This window comes from Podarcis pityusensis (genome assembly GCF_964106645.2).
Source record: "Podarcis pityusensis genome assembly, chromosome: 7".
NCBI classification, from domain to species: Eukaryota; Metazoa; Chordata; class Lepidosauria; order Squamata; family Lacertidae; genus Podarcis; species Podarcis pityusensis.
In genome coordinates, this window is record NC_138031.1 from 88,799,827 (window position 1) to 88,824,766 (window position 24,940).

Sequence of the window (24,940 nt, forward strand, 5' to 3'; positions counted from 1 at the left end):
TCCTTATAATTTTGTACTTACATATTGCCACAGTTACATCTCAGGGGAATTATTTTAGCTGCCTTAAGCATGGCAATAGAAAATCAGAATACACATTTATAATAAACACCAAAGAAATAAGTTCTGGCTCAACATCTTTAAAGGTTCAAGTCATAAAGGTGACACAAGACATTCTGTGCATTATAGTCTTTCAGGTCTGTTAGTGTGTCTGGACCCACATGTGCACAAACACGTATTTTGCACACCTGTTCACATAAAACACTAATTTGTGAAATTATCAATAAGATTCTTGGGATTTTAACAGGAGATAATTGTGCATACACAGGATTGCACTGACTGTACTAACACTGCTAATTTTGAGAAATTTATCAATGACCATTATTAGAGAACTTGCTAGGGTAATAAGAATCACACCGTTGTAGTCATTGCAATATTTTTTAACAAACGGGTAGTTGTGTTTAGGGATAAGCTTGTGGCAATATGCAATGATTTAGAAGCAACAACAGCATTTAAAGATAGAGTAAAAAGGATTAATAATACAAGGCACAGGTTAACCCACCCACATGTTGTCTGGAACATATGCTTATTTACTGTTGCATAAACAAAGGAGAAAGGCTAGAGGCAGAAAGTCTCCTAAGGCTGGAGTTATGAGGTAGAGTTTTAGAGATCCCACTTTTCTATATAACAGCAAAAGACCCAGGAAGGGAGAAAAGTTACTTGTAAAGTAGCAAGTGAGAGCCAGAGGTGGCCATGATTATGGAAATAGAAAAGGTAGAGATGGGAAAGGGGACTAAGATGTAGCAGTTAACTGTCCTAGATTAGAAGGAACTGGAGGAACCCTTTATATTATGCTTTTTGGACTAGTTGCCAAGCAACTAGATAGGCTTGGATGTTTCAAGAAGGATTTAGTTGTTTAAGATAATCCTTCCACTTGTCTAAATGGTGAAAGGTCCTGGCTTTAACCAGGTGGCTGACTACTCAACTAAAAGTGACTTCCCACTTTCCACAACCACCAGTTCTCTGGATTCTTATGAATCTGACAAGTCTTGCTTCAAAAATAGAAAAATATTCCCCTTTAAAGAGACACTGGTGGGTGCTTTTCCAGAGTAGTATTAACTACTCCAGAAACAAAATAACTAACTCAGTCCAGAAACAAGGAGCATTGGGAAGGAGAAGGTGAGGAAGGAAGAAAGAAGGGGAGAGAAGTCAGCTGCAATGAACAAGCCAAGAACAAAGCTTGTGGTTTGAAGAGAGTCTGGCTTTGGACATAAGGCTAGGCTGCAACAAGGCTTTGCTCCCAGTAGTGAGGGAGGAGAAGGAGAGGACTGAAACACCTGAGGTATCAGCAAAATGCAATAGCATGCTGTAAGTTCACCTGTAGTGGATCCCATTGCCACCAAAATGTAGCAGATCCCACCACTGCTACCAAAAATATAGCAGATCCCACCATTCTGCCATCAATAATGGCAGATCCCACCTACTCTTTACAAACACCATGGGTTATTGTATTGGTTTCTGTGTGAGGATAAAACCTTGATACTTGGAGACTCAGGCAGAAGTTGAACAAATAAGAAAGATTTGTTATCTGGACCAAGTTGGTAAAACAAAGGAGATAAAGTTCTTTCAGGAAACAGTTAACTTATTAATAATTATACTAAATCTACTGGATGTTACAGGTTTCTAGAGAAGGTAGTAAACATGCAGCTTCTTTTAAAGTTCAGTTGCTTATTTTCAGGTATTACTCTTCTGTTAGATGTTACAGGTTTCCAGACTAGCTGATAAATGCTTAGCTTATTTCAAGTTATTTCACTTCACTTCCTTAACTTAGTTTCACAGGTGTTACAGTTTATTACTTTGGTTCTTAAACAAGGTGGTACTTTCTGTCAGTTTTCCAACTTCTTATCAATCACACTCCTGAGGTACTTCTAGCAGACCCATGGGACCACCACATCCCTCTTAATTGGTTTGGGAGTCTTCTCTTCCTAGAAGATCTCTCCCCTCCTGACTGGAATAAGATCCAAGCAGATGGTATCCTCACAGCTCTGCTTCTCAAACTCAGTCCTCCAGTTAACTCCTGTCCGAATATTCTCCCAAGACGCTAAACACAGTCTTCCTGTCTAAGTTCAATTTATTCCCTATGCTGTTTAATACCTGTTTAATACCTACATGAAACCGCTGAGAGAGATTATCTGGAGGTTTGGAGTACGGTCAGGGGTCCCTTTACCTTTACCTAAGCTCTGGGTTAGATTACTGCAACGTGTTATCCGTAGAGCTGCCTCTGAAGACGGTTTGGAAACTTCAGCTGGTGCACAATTCTGTGGCCAGGTTAAATAATCTATGGTCTGTGAAAGTGGGGGGGAGTGGAGTTTTATTTTGATGAATATTTTATTAATGGTTGTCAGTCAGTATGTTTTTTTATTATGTTTTTATCACTGAAGTTCTGTAATGTGTTTCTAATGTTGTACACAGCTCTTCTGTTAAAGGGTGCTATATAAATTGAAAAAATAATAAAAGTAATACTTGTTTCTAAAGCTCTTTATTATATTATATTGTTGTAATCCGCCCTGAGATGTTATGGTGAAGGGCAGTTAAGGAACAGTATGAATGAATGGGGTCTGGCTATAATAATTATTATGGACTCATGCATAATATTGTCCTTCTAGACCACAAAATTACTCCCCTTCATGCTTATGACATCAGTTTAGCTCTTTGGAAAGTACCATAATCTTTTCACTAGGATAAATATGCTACACTTTGCAAGCTCAGACTAATCTTTGCTGACTCCTTGGAATCCTCTCCAATTTGTCTGCATGCTATGTAACATCTGCTAACTTAAATTAAACAAAATAGCCCAGCTAAGTACTGAAAAAAGAGAGGCGCTTTGATCTCCTGCTATGCATATGCCATTTTTTAAAAATCAACTCAAGAAGACCACCACCCCTTTAAAATAAATAAGTAGGTAAATAAGTAAATAATTATGTAAATAAGTAAATAAATAAATAAAACCACAGCACACTTGTCAGTGGTATGAGCCAAGTATATTGTATTTGTGTGGCAGAAACCATAAAATAATTAAGAATCTGTTTGATAATGATTTTTGACAAATCTATATTCCTAAAGCTTTAGAGCAACCTGAAGAGCTGAACAGCAGATAAAAGCAAACTAGAAATTTAACAGTCAGTTTTAGTACATTTTTATAGCACATGGTGCCAATGTTAAGTTGAACTTCTTCATCCAACCTCTGGCACAAGGCAGGACTATTCAACATTAGACCCTCAAACATGAAGCCAGAGTAAATCAAGTAAATCACGAGTAAATCACAGAGCAATCCTCAAGCAAATACAGGGCAAAAACCTTTAGACAGGGTCACCAATTAATCTGTCAAGAGAAAATTCCTTTAATCAGCAACTCTATGTATGCCAGATTCTTGACTCAAGTTATACCAGTCTCTGATACCAGGAAAAATCAATATAGGCATGTATTCAGGTAAAGCAATATTCCTCTGGTTAACAGTAATAACATATAACAAAAACTTCACTCTTGTGGTTTATCACCACAACAGCTACTCACTTTGGGTTTTAGTAAAGCAAAGTCTAATTTGTCAGCGCCTAAACGATATCGAGCATCAGAACAACTTGGCCACAATAAGGAAATTTTGCCCATGGTATAACTATTTTCCACCTTCCTGTTTCGACTCTCTGGCACCCTATCTGCATAACCTAGCAATTCTAAAATATAGGCACACTTTTACTCTCACAAGATTGAATGTATTGCCCTTGGCTTTACTTGAGAGACGATTCTAACAGATTCCACACAAAAAACGCTTATGTCCCTGTGGAGATGGCAGTACCAAATCAGGGGCACATGCCCTTCTGGCTTGCACTCTTGATTAAGACTTGAGGAATGAGATTATCACCCCTCTTTTATTGTCCATTCCGGGTCGCCCAACCACTGCCACAGTGTCCTTTCTCTTGGCAGATCAAGATGAGCAGGTGACAACAAAGGTTGCAAGGTTTTTAGCTGGGGCAATCAGAATAGGATCCACTATTTGACTATTGATTCAAAACCCTAAAATGTATTTTATATAATTGACTTTTTATTTCTATTCTTTGTATATCGTTTTATTGTTTTATTGCTATGGCCAATGGCTGACGCAAATAAAGATTCATTCATTCATTCATTCAATTGGAAAGACGAGACCATTGGCTTGTCAGTTCCTTCCTATTTCTACATGGCGGAAAGTAAGCGTTAATTAATAAAATGTTAGAGTGGATGGACTGAGTAGCAAAGATTGGGCTAAAGGAGGCCATGGAGCTGGATATTTCAATTTGGGGGCAAATGAGGTTATATATATATATATATATATATATATATATATAGTCAGGCCTGCTTGATAGTGACCATTAGGATTGATTTTGAATGCTGGTTCATGAAAGGTACTGAATCCCTCTAGTACGGGACTTTTTAAATGCCAGGTTTCCTGCAGGGCTAAACAGTCAAATTGGCATAAATAATTGTTTAGGTCTAGGCCTCCCTTCTTATTGTCCCAGCCTGCAGTGTTCCTTGACAGAATATGATATGGTGTTCTGATATTCAGTTGAATCAGGGCTGATTTGTGTCTCCCGTGTGGCTAGGAGTTCAGTTCCCATCAGTCTGGGATCAGGTGTCTCTGTAGTTGGAGGCAGTTCTACTCAGCATCTCACTGCAGGGAATTATTTTTGTATAGAGAAACTTGCAATTTTACATTTTATAACCCAGGACACAGGTTGTGACCCAGGACTCAGAACAAGGTCTGAGGATTTCTAACATCCTTTCCCCACTTATTAAAATACCATGTGGATATTAAGTGCATCAAATGCACTCAGGAGTAAAGTCAGATCAAGCTGAATGCATTTTCAAATTCTGTAAACCAAGAAATTAAAGCTGCAACATCCAACCACAAAGTGAATTTGCCATTTACTCATTGTGAGCGCAATTACATTATAGGCTTGCAGGAAGCATTCAGTGCACACTGCTTTTGCAGACCAATGAAAAGAAAGTAATTATTTAAGAATTAGATTTACTGAATTTGTACGTTATGGCATTCACAGATAGTGGGAAGATTTGGATTCACCCATTTCCACTTAAGATTAAAGATTTTCAACCTTTTTGAGTCCATGGTTCCCTTAATCAACTGCATTCTTTCTGTGGAACCCTGTGGGGCTCAGGAGCCCAGCTATGTCGCCTGCAGAGCTGGCAGCCTCTCCCCCATTTTCGAACATCTTCCCTTGTGCTCCCTCAACTTCCTCTCCTCTCCCCTGTTTTTGGGACTTCTCTGGGCAGCTGCTGCTGCTGTCCCTGGTCTCTGAGCTGCCCCCCCGCGCCCCAAAGAGAGGTGCCTCCCAGAGGCACCATTTGCCTGCGGAGCTTATAGCCAGGGTTACTGCAATAGACAGCTGTGCAAGCTCTTGAAAGGCAGAGACATGAGAGGGCATCAGAGGAGGGAGGGAAGGAAAGGAAAGGAAAGGACAGAGGCCAGTGTTGTCCGCAACTCCCCTGATCATCATTCAAGGCAACCCAGGGTGCCACGGCATACTGGTTGAAAACCACTGACTTAGATCAATAGTCACAAGATGTCTGCAAATATGACCTTTCTGAGGGATAAAGCCAGTTGTGCAAACCTACCCTGAGTTTAGCAAGCTTTAGTCTAGTCCTGGTTGGAAGTTATACACCATTCTCTTTTGGATCACTTTGACTAATTATTCAAAAGTTTGTTCTAATCATTTCCAAGTGTCAAAGGCATATATGACCCACAAATAAGCCTTCATGGGGACTTTCTCAAAGATAAGCCTTTGTGGCTCAAATTTACGTCATGGACTAAGACTGAGTCAAGGTAACCAAACCAACTTCTTTCTGCTGAACATTTCAAATATTTAATGATTACAAATATGCATTTTATGAAAAAATGTGGTGAACTGGCAATTATGGAAAGATTTTGCCTCACAGGAAAGCAGCAACATGAGCATCTGTTTTATGCTTAAGCGATTTTGCCACACACACACACTCAGATAGTTCAAATACACTAGGTTGTTTCCTTCAAAATGCAATTCTATAAAAGCAAACAGCATTTTGAAGCTTAGAGCCTAGTAAATCAATCATTTTAACTGAATGCTAGGTACACAGTAACTAGAAAACCACAAGCAGTAAGAAAGGCACATAGCGATGGCAATAGAAATTGATTTACAATTTGTACAGGTCCCCCCTTTCCTCTTTCATAATTGATCTATAAATGTGTAAAATAATTTTGGTTCATTATGGTTCCAAATTATTCAACAATTACCTGAAATGAAAATGTAAAATGAGAGATTTGTCTGGAAGCATTTCTATTGTTTATATAATTGCAGTATAATTTAGTGTAGATGTTGTTATGGAAAAGGGCAGAAAGAACCAGTGCCATTCAGAACGATGCTCTGTAGTGTCATAAGTGGGAGGAAGGATCTCCTGTTTATGTCAAAATAAAATGGACAAATTCTTTAAATCTCTATAAATACTGCAAACAAAGTACTGATTAAAATAAAATATTGCAAGATCAGTTAAAAATATTCTCTCACTTGATTCAAGTTCACAGAAAGGTCAGTTATAAAAGTACCCCTTTCCTATTCTTGTTCAACCTATTGCCATGTATATATGTAACTTGATAACCTACCATCTGTCCTCAGAAAGACTCTGAGTTGCTCCTCACCATGAACAAGCTGGCATTTTTGCAGATTAATTCCTGCCCTTAATTATGTAGAAAAGGACAAAATTTCAGTCATTGAAGAGCTTAGCATATTTTCCTTATAAAAAGGGAATGAGACATTTAAATTAAGTGGCAGCTGTGGTGGGATTTTTAGAACTACACTCTACTTTCTCAACTTCAGATCAGGCTACACAGTTCATAAACTGTTTGTTGCCGTTCTTAAGTATTTTAAAAACCCTCTATGATAGACATGGTAGCGAAGCAACGTCAACATTTAAAATGGCTAGCAAATCAGTCTGCTAAATATGATACACCCAAGAAACCAGTTAAGATCTTCCAAACATATAGATAAAAGGTTTATCAAGAACAAATATTATGTGGGACAAATTATCTGACATATCTCAGTTTGTATAATAAATCTAGCTATTTTCTGTACACTGTCTCCATTGTTGGGCATTTTAGGTTTATAAAGTAAAATTTGCTATTTCCTCTGCATTTAACTTAACTTGCTTGTATAGATTACAAGCCGTAAATTACATGAGGCTGCAGTGTTAGGAGCAAATTCTAAGGAGGCCAACATGAAAGTCTTCCACTGCAGAATTTATGTCATTTTAAACCCTGTAAGTGATTCAATTCTTTCCTTGAGCCTTACAAACAAATACATAAAAATATTTTGAACTACATAAACACCTTTGACTTTTTTTTTGCAAATTGTAATTAAACAATGCATTACATGGATATATGGAAAAGTGCTATTTGCATAACATGGATGTCAAGGTGTCAGAATTTGGCAGTTTAAATTCCCAAAGTCCTAGATCTGATCAAGAGTGCATATGATTTCTCAAACAGAACGCAAATACTACAATGACTGCATAGGAATATTCTCCTAACTATAAAGCTTGTTGCTAGAGTAAATGAAGAAATGGCAGAAAGAAAAAGAAAATCAGCTATGAATTCTTCCCAAGCATCACAAGCCTCCATATCATCCGCATTGGCAAAAAAAAAAGAAGGAAAAAAAAAAGGTCAGAAAGCCCTTACATGCAATTCACCAGCACCAGGTTACCACTGGACAGAATTATGGAGCACAAACCAAATGACTCCTCCAAAGTAATTTGGTATGTCAAGATTACGTCATAAACTACCTCAGTGTACACGGGTTGGGAATAAAAATGAATGCAACAAGGTATTAAATAGCTATTACAACTACACACTACTCACACACATAACCAGCATATACTGATCACCATTTAAAATTATTCTAATACAAAATGATAAATGATTTTACAACAAAACTGTTTATACCACATTTAAAATAATGTTCTTGGACCTTGTGGTGAAGGGTGGGTATTAAATAAACAAATAAAGTAAAACAATAGGGTGTTGGGTTGTTGTTGTTTTTACATATCAACAAGTATACAAACTGCCAAAAATTATTCATATAGATGAAAATTATTTTGCTAAATTCACCCCACACACCATATAGAAAATTTACTAAAGGCACAAAGTAGGATGGTGTTCACAGTCATCTCATATTTACTGCAATGTAGAAACTTGGATCACATTGGAGGGTATCTTTTGTTGTTCAAGACGAGATCACATTTTACCATCTTCAGATTAGCAGAATGAAAGGGAGCAGTATTTAACTGAGTTGCTACAAGGATGGCAACAGAAAATGGACATGGCTTTTTGGTTGCTGTCCTTTTGGGGCATCATGTGTGGGGAAATGAGTGAGGGAGCGATTCTAGTAAGAAATGCGTGGGAAGTGGGATGGAACTGTAAATTCTGGCCCTCCTGGTAGGCGAGGGACACTTATCAGGACAGGGGCGCAGACGTCCAGCCTGAGAAGCAGGCTTCTAGCTATGGTGGATAAAAAGTTTAAATGGAAACTCTTGAATCTGTCTAGTGTGGAAACACATTCGAGGGAAGGTTGTTTATAGTGCTATTATGATGAATTAAGTAGCGAAGAATGAGCATGGAGTAGCTCCTACTTTTGTACTTATAGGATGTATTTACCATTACAATCATTGCCCTAGAATACTTAATTATAATTTATGTCTTGGTAGGTTTAGAGGATAACATTTTACTATTTTACTGGTAAACTCTGTTATCCATTAAAATTTTTATGAATTATGAAATGACCCTGAAGTACCCAATGTCATAGCTGGTGATGTGTTTGTTGTGGAGTTAGTTTCAGTTCATGCAATCAGCTGATGTGGACAAGGTACTTGCGGCTATACAGTTGACTCTGTGCCCTCTTGACTCCTGCCCTGCCTGGTTTATTAAACCTATCAGAGAGGGGTTGCCTGGTTGGGTCCAGAGTGTGGTTAACACTTTACTGCATAACAGGGGTGATGCCTGCTGCCTTGAAAGTGGCAGTGGTGTGCCCACCCCTAAAGACACCAGCACTGGACTCGTTGGACTAGAGTAACTATAGACCAGTCACAAATATCTGCTTCTTGTGCAAGGTGGAGTAGAGTTGCAGTGGGGCAGCTGTAAGCATTCTTAGATGACACAGTTTGTTTTGATAGGGCAAGCGGGTTGGCTCCTGCTGCTCAGTCTCTCTGCAGCTTTTGACCCCATGGACCATGGCATCATGCTGGACCAGCTCCATGAAATGGGAATTGAGGGAAGTATTATAGTGGTTCTGGTCCTAATTTTAAGAATTAATTTAGTTTGCGTGCGTCCAACTGACACACGAACGCTGGCGTGCGGGACCTTCTGGACCCAGAAGTGGGCAGAAAGTAGGCAGAATGGGGGTTGGAATGGGGGCGGTCTTATGTAGTCTTATGGTTGATGTGTTTAAGGTTGGTGTGCAAGGTTGAAGATAAGCAAGGTACACTTTCCTTCTATGTGATTTACAAGAACCCCTCCTCATTAGAACCGTCGGTTGAACTGACCCAAGCAGGATGATTAAGGTCTGTGTGGAGATAAACTTTAACCAAAAGTATGCTTTATGGAGATCGAGAAGCAATAAGAGCTTTTGGGAATGGCGCAGCAATTAATTCGGAGTCGCCATCTTGCCAAAGGATTTATAGCCGGGAGGAAGAATGGACTTGTTTTCAGACTGCATTCCTAGTGAATCTCCTCAGAGGTTTTGAGAAAGGAGGCAGATTGGTGAAGATTAATGATGCTAAGACTGTTTTGATGTATGGAAGTGATGTTATATGGAAAACGTCTGGATATGGCTACTGGATAAAAAATAATAATACCCACGTAGGATTACAAACTGTTCTAACCAGCTTGCGGAGACTATCAGAGGTCACAAAGAGAAAGGAAAAATATATGAAAATAACAACAAGAGATGTGGAAAAATAATAAGAAAGGACTGGATAGTACTGTGAACATCATAAGGTTAGATTTGTGGACATTAAAACAGCAGTAAGAAGTAAGAAGTTGATTGGATCCCTTCGGAACTTGAAATATGGGTACCCCCAACAAAAATTTAAAATTCGGCTGTGTAATTTGGAATTTATGTAATTTGGTTTGATTTGATGTGATTGGTCGGTTAATAAAAAAAATTCTTAAAAAAAAGAAGATAAGCAAGTTACAGCAAATATCAACATGTTTCAGGAAATATTTTGCAATTACTAAGAGATATCAGAGACCTATAGAGACCTATATCAGAGACCTATATCTTCTGACCTATAGGTCAGAAGGTTTCTATGACCTATAGGTCAGAAGATAAACCAAAATTATTCACAACAGTATATTTTAAGGATTTATTTGCCTTTTAAAGATTTAATAATTCAGTTAACTAAGCTCAGCAGTGGAGAGAACAAGTGGGACATGCAATGTTGCAGTCTATCCCCATTCGCTAGGAGAGCTCCAGCTAGCCTGGGACAGGAGCCTTATAGTGCTGTTGAGGACTAGGGGAGGGGGCAGTTTGAGGAGGTGCAAAGGAAAACATGGCACTCTGAAGGCTTGCAGCTATAGGGTTCTGGTTAGCATGAGGAGTGCACAAAGTGGAAAGGTTTAACCCTTCCTTTTTCAGAAGCAATTCCATTGAAAATTTCTCTGTCCCATGTAAATAAGAAGCCCGCATATGCTTTCTAAACAATTGTGTTTATTTACAATCTTTTTACCCTGCCACTGAAAAGCTTTCTAGAACATCTTGCATAATATCAAGAAAAACAAGCTAGTTCATGCCCACAGACTTACAACCTATAAAGACGCACGGTATGCTAAACATTTTCCCCTACAGAAGCACGTCCCCTCCCACAGGGCAGAAGCAAGAGTTGCCCATAGAAAACAATGGAGAAATCCAAGAATTTAGCTTAGGCAGCACATTTGTCATGCCAAAGCAGAATCAATACCAACCAAGACAACAGTTCCTATCTTTGGCATTCAGTGTGAACCCAGGAGTCTCCTGTCCCTGAAAGAGATTAGTTTCAGTATAGTTTTCTTTTATTTATGCCCTCAATATTCCTTAAGTCTTGGGAGCTCCTAAGTCGGTGCTGGTCTTTTTCTAAAAATGTTTTTCTTCATGTTTTCTACTTGTATGTACAGGAGACTCCCCACTTACACAGGGATTATGTTCTGGGCCTCCGCACACATCAGTGAAATGCACGTAAGCGGGGAGGACCCTGGAGAGTCCTACAGGCTTGTTGAAGCTGCTCAGTTGATGCAGCATTTAGATCAGAGGTGGCTAACATCTGTCCCTCCAGATGTTGTGCTACAACTCCCATCATCTCTAACCACTGGTCATGCTGGCCAGGGTTGCTGGAAGTTGTAGGTGAGCAACATCTAGAGGGCCACAGGTTAGCCAATTTAGATAAAAATACAGCAAGTATATATGCATTGGACACTGTTGAGTTTTTACCATTGAAAAGCAAAAACGCAATGGGCTCTTAGAATCCCATAGCTACCAACTGGAAAACTTGAAGCCAAGACTGCCACCAAGAGGTATAAAAGAGATTTTTTTTAAAAAGGCAGTGGCAATGTGGAACAATACTGATATGGTTTATAACTTAAAATTTGCACTACTGAAGATTTTTGTAATCTATTACCTATTGAAATTAGTGGGAATACCTTTTTCTATAGTACTTTTCTTAAGTAGAATCAGTTTGTGTCTTAATCTACCTTGCTTTTGATTGGTTGGCTTCTCCTCTCTATTTTGATGTAGAACTCTCAAATCTCTCTTTAAACTCTTCCTTTTTTGTGCTCTGTAGAGCTCCTTTACTCTTGGTCCTCTTTTCTTTACTTTCACTTCCTGCTTTACCATTGGCAAACCTGAAACTGATTCACTTTCTCTGTCCAATATGCCACCTTCAAATCTTGTTAACTCATTTTTCCCCTACAGCTTTCCTTGAAGTTCTGCAGCCTTATCTTTTCTACACAATTAAACCTCTTCTACCTAACATGATATACTTATTTCCAAGCTCTAATTTTTTCCTTCACCTTGTCTTACTTGCTTGAGAAGCCTCCTGAGCATAAATATTGCCATTTAAAAGTGCTGTGTAGCACCTACCTCACACCAGGAACTAAATAAAAGTGAAATAATGGCTATACACACAGGTCCCACTCACCGAACACAATGTGTTCCCAGGAAATCATCTGTAAGGCGGGTGATTGCATAATGAGCTGACAATTTCAATTATTTCCTATGGGAACAATTCTAATTTGTGATCTTTTCCCCTTCCCCCATCATGGTTTGTTCCTAAAATGGCTTTAGCCAACCGGCAAAAGAAAGACAAAGAAAAAAACTGATTTGTCCCATCTCTCTTTCCACTTCCTCTCTCATATATATGAAAGAATGAGAAAATGGTTGCCACTGACCAACAAACCGCAAACAAATAAGGAACGATGGGAGGGAGGGAGGGAGGGAGGGAGGGGGCAAACTCTGGCTGTTTGGCTATCTGAATCTGCAGTGTGTATAGTGAGGTTTGGGCAGAATTCTTTATGTTCAGATAACTGAATTTTCACATAATGAATGGACAGATTGCAGGACCTGCATGAAATAGAGACACCCAGAAGCCATTTTTGATGGAAATCTCCAAATCATTCAGTTTTCATTAGTAACCAAAGAGATAGTGGCTTGGATCTCAATTCCCCATGCACCAGTAGGAATGTCCCATACACAGTGCCAGCAAAACAAAACAAAACAACTAGCATAGATTCCCCCTGCAGCTCTTTGCTGCATCACACCATCATACTGTGGTGGGCTGGGGGAACCTCCAGAAAAGGGGGAGTAGGTTGGAGGGGAAGGGAAGAACTGGTAAATCCTACCAGGGGTTCTTCCACAGGGTCTCAAACCACACTGTGGCTCGGGATCCAAACCTTCGAAAGCATGTTAAATTAATGCAGTTCAGTTTTCAGAACTAGAAATATAGTATTTGTACCTGATCTTTACTAGTTAATCCAATATGCATGACAAGATAAAAGTGCACCAGGTAGTCAGGATTTGGCACAAAATCTTGGCGTCTAGCCATCATAGCACATATCAGTTTGTAGGCTTGAAGCTTCCCTTCCTTATATTCATCTGATAAGGTCGTAGCCTAAAATAAAAGAGTATGTTTTGTGAATAAGACAGCTTCTAAATAATCAGAACATGAGTATTGTATTACAATATATGAAACGAAGACAACTGTTCAAGACATCCTTCTCAAGATGATAAAGAGCACATTTTAAGTTACATTTTCTATGATTTGGAACTTTTATGGAACTTAACGTCAACATTTCTCACCCACAAACAAAATAGCTTTGATCCAGCAAAGGCCTCAGCTAATAGAAGGTGAGGGTTGCAATTTTCAGATATTCCTCCTCCACTGCAGCTCCGGGAAGACTGTTCTAAAGGAATGAGGGACCCTTTGGAAAAACATAGGAGTGTGTGGCTGCAGTGGAGAGAGAGAATCAGCAAAAATGGCACCTGCCCTTCCATCCATAGAAGCCTCTCTGAATCAAAGAACTTTCCATGAAGAGAACAGCACAAATGCATATAATCCATTATTAGGTTTGATAATTAATGTTTTGCATTATAAATAAAATACCAACACTAAGGAAGGGAAGTTGAGGACAGAACAGCACACTTTATTATAAAAATAGTAGATTAAAGCTTAAGTGCAACAATATATTCTTATTTACATCCCAATTAACCAATTAATTTGCACATCACAGGCTGGTTGCACAGAATTCACTAAATTACTGTAGATGCTGACTCTGCTTTCATTACAGGACTTCAGGCATCATTCAAACAGGGCACAAGGCAACAGTCTCCTCTTTCTCCATAATGTGAATAGAGCGATGTGCACTCCTGAAGTTTACTCAAAAATCCTTAATACAGAGTAGTGGTCACATGTAGGCTTCTGTCACTGAAATCGCAGCCCTCGTGAACTTTTTGTATTTAGGTCAAATCCAAACTAATGAATATATAAAAAAAAGTTTCAACATACATTCAGAAACAAAAGAATTTTAAAGGCTTATGTTGATGTTATGTTTAGATTTGTATAGTCAGTACACTGGTACTTCTGGTTACATACTTAATTCGTTCTAGAGGTCCGTTCTTAACCTGAAACTGTTCTTAACCTGAAGTACCATTTTAAGCTACCACGTGATTTCTGTTCTCATCCTGAAGCAAAGTTCTTAACCCAAGGTACTATTTCTGGGTTAGTGGAGTCTGTAACCTGAAGCGTATGTAACCCGAGGTACCACTGTATAGCTACATGTACATTAAAGGTAAGGTAAAGGCTAAAGGGACCCCTGACCATTAGGTCCAGTCGTGACTGACTCTGGAGTTGCGGCGCTCATCTCGCTTTATTGGCCGAGGGAGCCAGCGTACAGCTTCCGGGTCATGTGATCAGCATGACTAAGCCGCTTCTGGCGAACCAGAGTAGCACACGGAAACCCCATTTACCTTCCTGCTGGAGCGGTACCTATTTATCTAGTTGCACTTTGACGTGCTTTCAAACTGCTAGGTTGGCAGGGACCGAGCAAGGGGAGCTCACCCTGTCGCAGGCCTTCGAACTGCCGACCTTCTGATCGGCAAGTCCTAGGCTCTGTGGTTTAACCCACAGCGCCATCCGCATCCCAACATTAGAGGTAGCTACAAAATTAACATAGTAAGGCATTCCTTCCTCCATGTTTAAGAAGCAATTTGGGAGTTTAGAAATATAAGACTGAAGGTAAACAAAAGCAGGATACAAATGAGATTGGTCCAGACCAAGGTGCATGAAAAACTTACCTTGAACAACCACGATGCAAATATTCTGAGTGGAGGAATTAAAGTAGGAGGAGAGGGAGTGGATTGGTTATCCAGACTGATAGCAAGATTGTCCCTTATCTAAATAAATAAATAAATAAATAAATAGTAAGACATACACAATCTTGATGAGCTAAAGTGAATAGTTTTTCCTTCTTAACCTCTTCAGATAGGATCTCACTCTTTTCTGATTGTTTTGGAAAATCCCAAACTAAAGAAGGCCCTTTTCTCATTAATAATCTGTGATGCATGAAGTTTGGGAACTAAAGCGGCTGTTGTAATGCTTCTCCTTTCCTTTGGAAAGTCCCAATAGGTTATCAGGCTGCCTTGCAGGATGCCCCTAGTATTTGGTTGACCCCTGTGAGAACAGAATGATGGGCTAGACAAGCCTCGAGTCTCATTCACTAGGGCTCTTCTTATGTTCTTACCTCCTGAGGTATATAGTGGGGCTGCCCTGGGTTACACAGCACACTGAATCATGAGCTTGCTAATCTCAGTTTCTGATTAGTATGGAATTTGTTACTGTAGTCCAACTAATTTGAACAGCTAACTTTTGTACAAATTTCCTTCCTATCTCAAAACAACGGAAACATTATTGAATTTTTGAGGGCTTACAAATTAGGGTTGGTACAGTCGGGAACATTATTTACAAGCACACTTCATCCCAGTACCATTCATCTGTTTAAATATTAAAATCTTCACTATGGTCTCAATGGGTAGTTGAAAATAAGCTTTTAAACATTTAACATACAATATTCATAAGATTTTAGACAGGCTGGATCTAGACACATCAAATAAGCGTTTCCGAAAAACGCATTGTAAACTTTGTATGAGAAATTGTTTTGGCAAAAATGGAACACTACAATGCCATCTGGTGCCACAGTGTTATAATACATATAAAAAGGTAAAGGACCCGACTGTTAGGTCCAGTCATGGACGACTCTGGGGTTGCGGCGCTCATCTCGCTTTACTGGCTGAGGGAGCCGGCGTACAGCTTCCGGGTCATGTGGCCAGCATGACTAATCCGCTTCTGGCGAACCAGAGCAGCACACGGAAATGCCATTTACCTTCCCGCCGGAGCAGTACCTGTTTATCTACTTGCACTTTGACGTGCTTTCGAACTGCTAGGTTGGCAGGAGCAGGGACTGAGCAACGGGAGCTCACCCTGTCGCAGGGATTCAAACTGCTGACCTTCTGATCGGCAAGCCCTAGGCTCTGTGGTTTAACCCACAGTGCCACCCATATAACACATATAAAATGCTTTTTCTTTACCAATCTAGTCCACAGATTAAACAGTTAAGGTATTTCCTGTTCTATTTATTTTAGCATCTCACATTAGTCTACTAACTCTCCATTAGACAAAGTCTATAGTAGCAAACCTTACCTTTGCTAATTTGTACCATAGCGCAAAGAGATACTCAAAAACTCTGGCGTGTATTTTAGGACACTGGATACTGTTCACATCTCCAAGAATTCCCAATATTCTTCGCCATAACACAGCAGCAGAATCAGGATGCCAGCCTATGAGATTCCCACCAGCAATTATACTGCAATCATCAGCAAGAAACTCACTGCTGTCTAGAAGAGAAAATTATTTGTTATTAATTACTAGCAAAATACCCAGGTGTGTCCTAAAAGGAGAACTTTTGTACAGGAGGGCTGGTGCATCTCAGTGTGAATAAAAACATCCCACCTTCCACACAGGATCTTTGCCACTGCAGGCTGGATGCCCAGTGGTCTGATTCACATGTAACACTAAGTCAAACTATGGCTTAAGCAACAATGAGCAAGCATGTGTGTACCAATCGGCTGTGGCTGCTTTACTCCTCTCCAGATCCTACTACTACCAGGCATACGGGGCAACCATATTTTTCTCCATACAGTTACTTGGGAAGAAACTGTACGTTAGCTTCTTGCAAGCATTTTAAAATAGCTTTAAAAAGAAAGCATTAGCTCCTTTGCTGCTTATGCTAATGTGGGATGGAATGCTGGAAATCACAGGCATTTGCAGGTTGCTTTTTGGGGTAGTGGTGGGAATAAATATTCCAAATAAATAAATACGTAGGCTTCCAGTTCCAGTGCCTTAAAGGAGACAGCTCCCACGACAGTGGGAGATCGTTGGTGAAGAAAAAACAAGGATAATTGCGGGTAATTATCCTTGCAAGTTCCCTCCAGGGTCAGGGGGAAAGGCCTTCACTCGCAGTTTGTCTAGGTACCTGGCTCTCACTCTGGCATGGAATGCAGGAGGCAGGGAGGTGCTGAGTGCAAAAGCACTCAGCCTGTCAATAACCCTCCTACCCGCTATTAAGAAGCAGAGGTTCGTCTGTTAATTAGTTTATTTTGGACTAATGTATAGACGCGTTCTAGAAGAGATGAGATCATAAACTGTGGAACTGAAGCAGCTACAAGGTCTTTAAGGTTTGAATTTGAAAGAAGTGTAAAAGACAGTGTGGGGGGAGGGGAGCCTACAGCTTCTTTATATAAAGTTTTCTTTTTTACATTTATGATTCAGCAACCCTCCCTAGATTGTTAAATCAATTTCTACAAAGAGCAAGTGAAGAAAAAGGAAACTGGATTGCAGATATGGAATACAACATTAAACAGAACTGTGTGCGCAAAAAACCCCAAAAACCGAATTAACATTAAAAGGACTAGGAATTTAATTTAATTGTACTATGCTAATTATCACTTTGTGAGTATGGAATCTGAAAGGTATGTGCTATTTATCTTTGGCTGAACAGAGGAATGAAAGGAACCTGGAAACTTGCCAAGGGCACTGGCAGTATAACAAATCACTCCTCTTCCTAGGCTGGGAGGAAAAACGGCGAAAACAGGTTACTGACTGGGATAGAGTGACTTTGCAGCTATTGCTAAAGTTGCAAAACAAAGAAGCACAGGACTGAGTGAGGGAGAAATTTAATTGGACTTGTTAATTATCATTTTGCGAGTATGGAATCTGGAAGGGATTGAGTAGGGGAGAAGTTTCTGGAACAAAATTGGGATATCAGCTCTGCTCAAGGCATGACAGATTGCAGCAACAACCAGGGAAAGATTGACATACAAGGACAGGAAGAAACATCATGGACAGAATAAATGTCACACACAGGAAGAACAACGATACATTATGAGATGTTCACTTGTAGTCTTACAAATTACTTAATGTGTCAACACAAATAGAAGTTATAAATATTGCAGCTGTTGTATAAGGGATTACTATTATGATGGGAATGTGATTGAAACCAATAAGATTTTGGAACACAGAAACAAAGTAAATCACCATCAATTCTAGCATGTGGGGGGCCACCTAAATTATATAATTTGGCATCTGAATGATTTGTATTAGGAATTGTATTATAATTGGGCATTGTTATAATGAGGCTATTATTGGATTATTGTAATTAAAAAACTAATAAAAATTATCATTATAAATAAATAAATAAATAAATAAATAAATAGCTAGCTAGCATCTGGAAACAGATATACATTTCTGGTAGATATAGAGAGCCAGTGTGCCTAATGGTTATGAGTGTTGGATCTGGGAGACTAGGGTTCAAATCTCAGCCATGAAGCTGATGTAATAAATAAATAATAAATATTAGATATAGTGACTGAGAGGTGAAGAGGCCTAAGTAGAGCAGGCTTTGGAGAAAATTATATTCCAAGTCTACTTGCTGTTGGTTCTCAACAGGTAAACCTGCTGTCCCTCTACAGGTGGACCTGGCACCTGTATGTCTCCTCTACACACCACTGAAACCCTCTGTTATTTCCCTGGCTTTTGTCACCTCCTCTAGCCCTTAATTAACTGCACTGCTGCTACTATCTTCACAGTCCCCTCCCCACTACATTTCCCTAAAAAAGTCAACTCTCCCACTCCAAAATGGCAGGTTATCTACACTGCATTATCATCCACAACTAATCTTCTTCCTTCAAAAAGTGGGTATTATAAAACTGGATTACTTTGCATCCACAGTCCTGCTCCATGTAGTATGGGTATAATAATGATGGACTTTATTTGTCCTGACAATTACATAAATGTGTGAGAATGGTCAATTTGTGAAATTAATCAAGTTTCCCCATTAAGCCAAATTTCCTTCCGAGTGTCCAGCATTGTCAATGAAATCAGTACAGCAGCAGCTCGGGTTACGTTACCCTCAGGTAACGTAAACTTCAGGTTGTGAAAGCGACAAACCTGGAAGTGTTCCCCCCGCGCACATGCGCAAAGTGGTCTACTGCTTCTCCTCGAGTTGCAAAAACCTCGGGATCTGGCTGGACCTCCAGAATGGATCCTGTTCACAACCGGAGGTATTGTATTGAAGGTTTGGCACATATGACTCCAACTATCCATTTTCATCCTATAATAATTTCAGCCTATAATAATTTTCAGCACATGTCCTATTTAACATGACTTGTTCACTCAAAAGCAAAGTCATTAACACAAAACAATTTGTTCTCAAAAGGCACACATCTCTTTAGGAGTACATTTTCACTCACATCAACACTTACATTTCTAAGTCTAACACAAAATTAATGTTATTCTAGAAGAAATCAAAAGCCACACAGATAACAAGGGGCAATAAAACTGACTTCATCACAGCTACAGTACTTACTAGAACAAAAAGCACAGGAAATCTTGAAGAGCAGAACAGCTTGTTTTTCTACTGATGCACTTATTTATCAGAAAATTTCTCAGACTTGCTTACTTATAACATTTTTTCACTCTGGTTCTTGGCCAAATTGTCTCCCACAGCAGCTTACAAAAACGAACTGTAGACAGACCCTGCCTTTAGGCTTACAAGCTAAAGACTTGAAATTAGTGGGTATTCAGCACCCTCTAGTGCTACAAAAGCAACATATCCAATACAGTTATGATACCAGCAGACAATAAAGGTCAAGAATTGTCTTACCCTCCTCAGAGCACCAACCTTCTGAGAGCTTTTGTCTATTACATAGGGAGGACGATAAGGAGTCTCTAGCATGTCTAGAACAGCTATGTGGCTCAAGAGTGAATGTACACAGGTAGGAAAATATATTGCTCCCAAACAGAAGCAGTCCAGTCTGGTGCAGCTCAGCCAGTTGTCTTGTGTGTTGGACGTCTCCTACTGAGACACTTAGGAGAGTTGGTTCTCCGCCCAGAGTAGGAATAATGTGCTCTCCTGCTGTAGATCTGCTGATCTGGTCCCACCTTCCCTGTTGATACAGGAGTGAACATTTGTGTTGTCCATTCTGATTAGGATGCAATAGATGGGCATGCTGTGGAAAAAGGGTTGAGTGGCCAGACACTGCTTTAAGGTCAAGCCAGTTGATGATGTGCTGTGTGAATCAACGGGTGTCCAGTCTGCCTGGACCAGTCACCCCTCGCAATGCATCCCCCAGCCTTGCACGCTGGCATCCAATGTTATGGTGATCTTTAGGGGACCTCTGGGGGAGGGATTCCTTTCCACGGGTTAGCATCCCTTGTTCACCAGAACATGGTCTCTCATAGCCATGGAGGGATCAAGACATAGATCAAGACATCCACCTAAACATTAGGAAGAACTTCCTGACAGTAAGAGCTGTTCGACAGTGGAATTTGCTGCCAAGGAGTGTGGTGGTGTCTCCTTCTTTGGAGGTCTTTAAGCAGAGGCTTGACAACCATATGTCAGGAGTGCTCTGATGGTGTTTCCTGCTTGGCAGGGGGTTGGACTCGATGGCCCTTGTGGTCTCTTCCAACTCTATGATTCTATGATTCTATGATTCTAGTGGTGCTTGCTGTGAATGTGACCACAGGTGTAGAAGAAGGAACCACTGGAGTGGTCTCACATGAAGCTTGGCCCACAGAGTGACTTGTGAGGAAGCTTGGCCCACAGAGTGACTATGTATAGATCCAGGATACAAGCCAGTAGTATGATGTCCATCCTATTGGAGGACATCAGGAGCTTAGTTGCTACCTTGATTGAAAGGACTACCAGGCCCTGGGTAGTATCTATCAGTGCACCAATATGTATGAGGAGGAGGTGGCTGTTATCCTTGTTGATGAAGAATCTGTGAGTCTGGCAAGTCCTCATAGTGTTCTGAAGATGTGGTTGCCCCAGAGGGGGTGGTGAGCCACCAGGGCAACTATTGTCTTCATGAAGACTCTCAGAGATCAGGGCAATCTGAACAGGAGGGCCCTGAATGGTGAGGGCCAGGCATAGGCAAACTTGGCCCTCCAGATGTTTTGGTACTACAACTCTCATAATCCCTGACCACTGGTCCTTAGCTAGGGATGATGGGAGTTGTAGTCCCAAAACATCTGGAGGGCCGAGTTTGCCTATGCCTGGTGTGGGCCAATGAAGAGTCAAAGACACTTGTGGTACTTGGGTTGAATAGGAATGTGAAGGTATGCATCCTGTAAGTCTATGGAAATCATGCAGTCATTGAGATGAAGGGACTGCTTGATACGTCCTAGGGAATCCATCTGGATTTTTTGGGGTAGATCACTCAGCTGTTGAGATATTTCAGACTGAGTACTGCCCTCCAGGCTTTGCGATTTTTTTTGAGAACTACAAAGAAAATCGAATAGGTGCCTAACAGGTGTTCTTCTGCAGGTACTGGCTCTATTGCTGATGAGATGCTGGACACATTCCCTCACAATCTGGCATTTGGATGGGGATGCAGAGAGGAGTGATGAACTGAGCTTGAGGGTGAATGATGAATTCTATGCAGTAACCATAGGACCCATTGAGCCATCATTGAGTGCTGCCAAATATGTATGAATGCTTTTAGGCAAATTCCCAACTTGACTGCTAATGGCATCATTGGTGTCTTGGGGGGTTCTTGGGAGGAGTGAAGATGTTGAACTTGTTTCCCTGTTGACCTTTTGGAGAAAAACATGGCTTGTTTCAGGTTTGTTTTGGCTTGTGTTCCTTCAGTCTGCCTTGCTGCCTGTAGTGACAAATGACTGATTTGTTGGAGAAGCACCGTTCCTCCTGTTGGGTTACGATAACTTTTCTTTTATCTTTAGAGTCAAGAAGAAAGTCTTTGAGTGTTTCTTCATCGAATAGCATTGATCCATGGAAAAACACTATGGAGAGGTTGATTAGGGAAGAAGTCTGCTTACCACTGTTTAAGGAATAAGGTACTGTATGCTATGACACCTGCCACCATGGAGCATGCTGAAAACTGTGATGTACCCACGGTGGCATCTGCCATGAATACTGCCCCCCTAGGTATCTTGAGTAGGGTGTGGCAGATGTACACAGGATCCTGTTCTGGAGTTGAGAGAAAATCCTTTACTCATGCATGAGATGCATGAGCAAATGATCACAACAAGACTCTTATGCCAGATCTCAGCACCTTAGATCTCCTCACCACCATGGATCCTATTACTACCTTATGTTTCTGAACCCTTCTTCTTAATTTCCTCTTTGATAGTCTAAGCAGTTCCTAATGAACTGATCTTATGGGTGGAAATGTGGCTTCCCTTAATTTCTTCTTCCAGGTAGGAACCTTCTTTTTATAATATTTTTATTAAGTTTTTTTAAAAAAATAAAACAAATAAAATTCCAATACACATTATAAAAAAACTTTTCTATTTTCTATTTCCTAACCCATTTTCTGTTGTTATTCTCCCCCCACCTTGCTGCAAGCTATCATCACTCTATTTTATCATAATCATAACATAATAATCTTGAATTCTTTCTGTTGCTCATAGTTCGAAAGCTGGTTGCAAGTTCTTCATATTGTAAAATTTCTTCAAATAATCCAAAAAGGGCTTCCATTCTTTAAAAAAGAGTCATCATTAAATTTTCTTATTTTAGCTGTTAGCTTTGCTGTTTCAGCATAGTCCATTATTTTACTTCTCCATTCTTCTTTAGTGGGAACCTCTTTGTCTTTCCAATTCTGAGCACAGAATTTGGTAAATAATAGCTGCTTTGGTTAAATACATAAACAATTTAACCATCCTTTTTGGAATTTCCATCTGTATAATCCCTAGCAGAAAAACTTCAGGTTTTCTAAACATCTTTTTTATCTCATCATATATTACCGTATTTTTCGCTCCATAGGGCGCACCGGACCATAGGGCGCACCTAGTTTTTAGAGGGGGAAATCAAGAAAAAAATCTTATTTCCCCCCCAGAGCAGCGTACAGGCTGCACGCAACCTCTCCCTGCCGGAGGGGTTGCGCGCGGCTATGGCACAAGCCAAAACAGCGAGCGGGATTGATCCCACTCGCTGTTTTAGCTTCCTCTTTAGCTGCGCGCAACCTCTCCTGCCGGCTTCGGGTTCCTTTTGCTGAAGCCAGGAGAGCAAGACTGGGGCTTCAGGGGGCTATCCCTGAAGCCTGGAGAGCAAGAGGGGTTGGTGTGCACCGACGCCTCTCGCTCTCCAGGCTTCAGTGAAAGCTATGCGAAGCTTCCGGAGCGGGGAGGGAGCGCTCCCTCTGTGCTTCGGAGGCTTCGCGTTGCTATCGCTGAAGCTAAGGAGCCTGCATTTGCTCCATAGGACGCACACACATTTCCCCTTAATTTCTGGAGGGGAAAAAGTGCGTCCTATAGAGTGAAAAATACGGTATTTCCCAAAACACCCTACCTTTTTTTACAAGTCCACCACATATGAAAAAAGAACCGTCTGCTTGTTTACACTTCCAGCAGTTATTAGAAAATGTCTTATACATTTTAGATAGTTTATTAGGTGTTAAATACAATGTAAACATCATTTTCATATATTTCTATTTTAAAGCATGGCAAGCAGTGAATTTCATGCCTACTTTTCACAACTTTTCCCAGACATTCATTTCTATATTATGTTCTAAATATTTAGCCCATTTTATTATTTCTGATTTCACCATTTCACCTCCCATTCTAGTAGTAATTTATACATTTTTGAAATCAGTTTTTCTCTTCCTTCAAGCAAAATCTTTTCAAAGTTGGAACTTTGGTTTAAGGAGGAGGTTAAGGCAACAATGATTAGATGAGCACAGGACATTGGACGTCCAATAACGATGGCCGAATGGGAAGAGCTTTGGAGAACAAATATGAAATTTAAGGCGTGTTATAACATCAAAGAAAATATGTTAAAAGATGCAGCACAGATGGTATCTCACCCCCTCAAGACTATTGATGATGTATAAAAATTTAGCGACTACTTGTTGGAGGTGTGGTAGGAGTAATGGCGACATGTATCATATGTGGTAGACATGTAGGAAGATCAAAGTGTTCTGGGGCTTAATTTACGAGGAGTTGAAAAAAATGTTTGGAATAACTTTTTTAAAAAGACCAGAGGCATTTCTGTTAAGCATTGTTGGCAGGGACATCCCGAAGGCCTTTAGGGAGGTATTCTTACATGCAACGGCCACAGCTCAGACTTTGGTGGCAAAGGGGTGGAAGGAACAAGAAGCCCCCACAATAACAGACTGGCATTACAAGCTACAAGAATTTGCTGAAATGGCGCAGTTAACAAATACCCTGAGAGGCAATTCAAAACAAAAATTTATGGAAAAGTGGGATAGATATAAAACATATGTTCAAAAATACAGTAAAGGTTCGCTATCTATGCTAGCATTTGATTGATGTTGCGAGTGAGACTGAGTTGAGAAATAAGACTAAGAGCACATATTGATATAGGAATGTATTAGATAATATGTAAAGAAATACACAATAATAAGAGTACATTCATTTGTAAAAAAGGAATATACAAAGGAAAGACAGGAAGTCTAGTGTGTTGGTACGTATATGATTTTGGGGGGAAATTGTTTTTGTTTTTTCTCTTTGTTCTTTCTTTCTTTTTTTGTTTGTTTCATTTTCTTTCTAGGTATATAAAATTTGTATATATTTTTGTATACATATTGGAAATTATATTATAGTAAGTCCTGTAATGTAATATGACAACGTTTACCGATGTAATATAAGAATGTTAACAAATAAATAAAATGCAAATTCAAAAAACAAAACAAAAAAACAGTTGGAACTTTGGTCCATGAAACCTTTTAATAGATCTTTTTGAAAAATACTCATTAATTTGATAATATGGAACAGGTAGAAACCTTCTTGGGCCTGCTTCCCCCCAAGT

General features: G+C 39.9%; 1 protein-coding gene across 9 annotated transcripts in view; it reads right to left on the reverse strand.

Annotated features, from left to right (window-relative positions):
• The window catches only part of RALGAPA2 (Ral GTPase activating protein catalytic subunit alpha 2), a 203,734-nt gene that overhangs the window by 111,845 nt on the left and 66,949 nt on the right, over positions 1–24,940 (reverse strand). For all 9 annotated transcript variants that reach the window (XR_013989159.1, XM_081015117.1, XM_081015123.1 and 6 more), the window contains 3 exons: positions 16,297–16,490; positions 14,895–14,993; positions 13,057–13,212 (listed from right to left, as the gene is read on the reverse strand). Coding sequence is in view for 8 of the 9 variants with exons in the window: in XM_081015117.1 (XP_080871243.1) it covers positions 13,057–13,212; positions 14,895–14,993; positions 16,297–16,490 (449 nt within the window). In the remaining variant the exon portion in view is untranslated. The remainder of the gene's footprint in view (positions 1–13,056; positions 13,213–14,894; positions 14,994–16,296; positions 16,491–24,940) is intronic.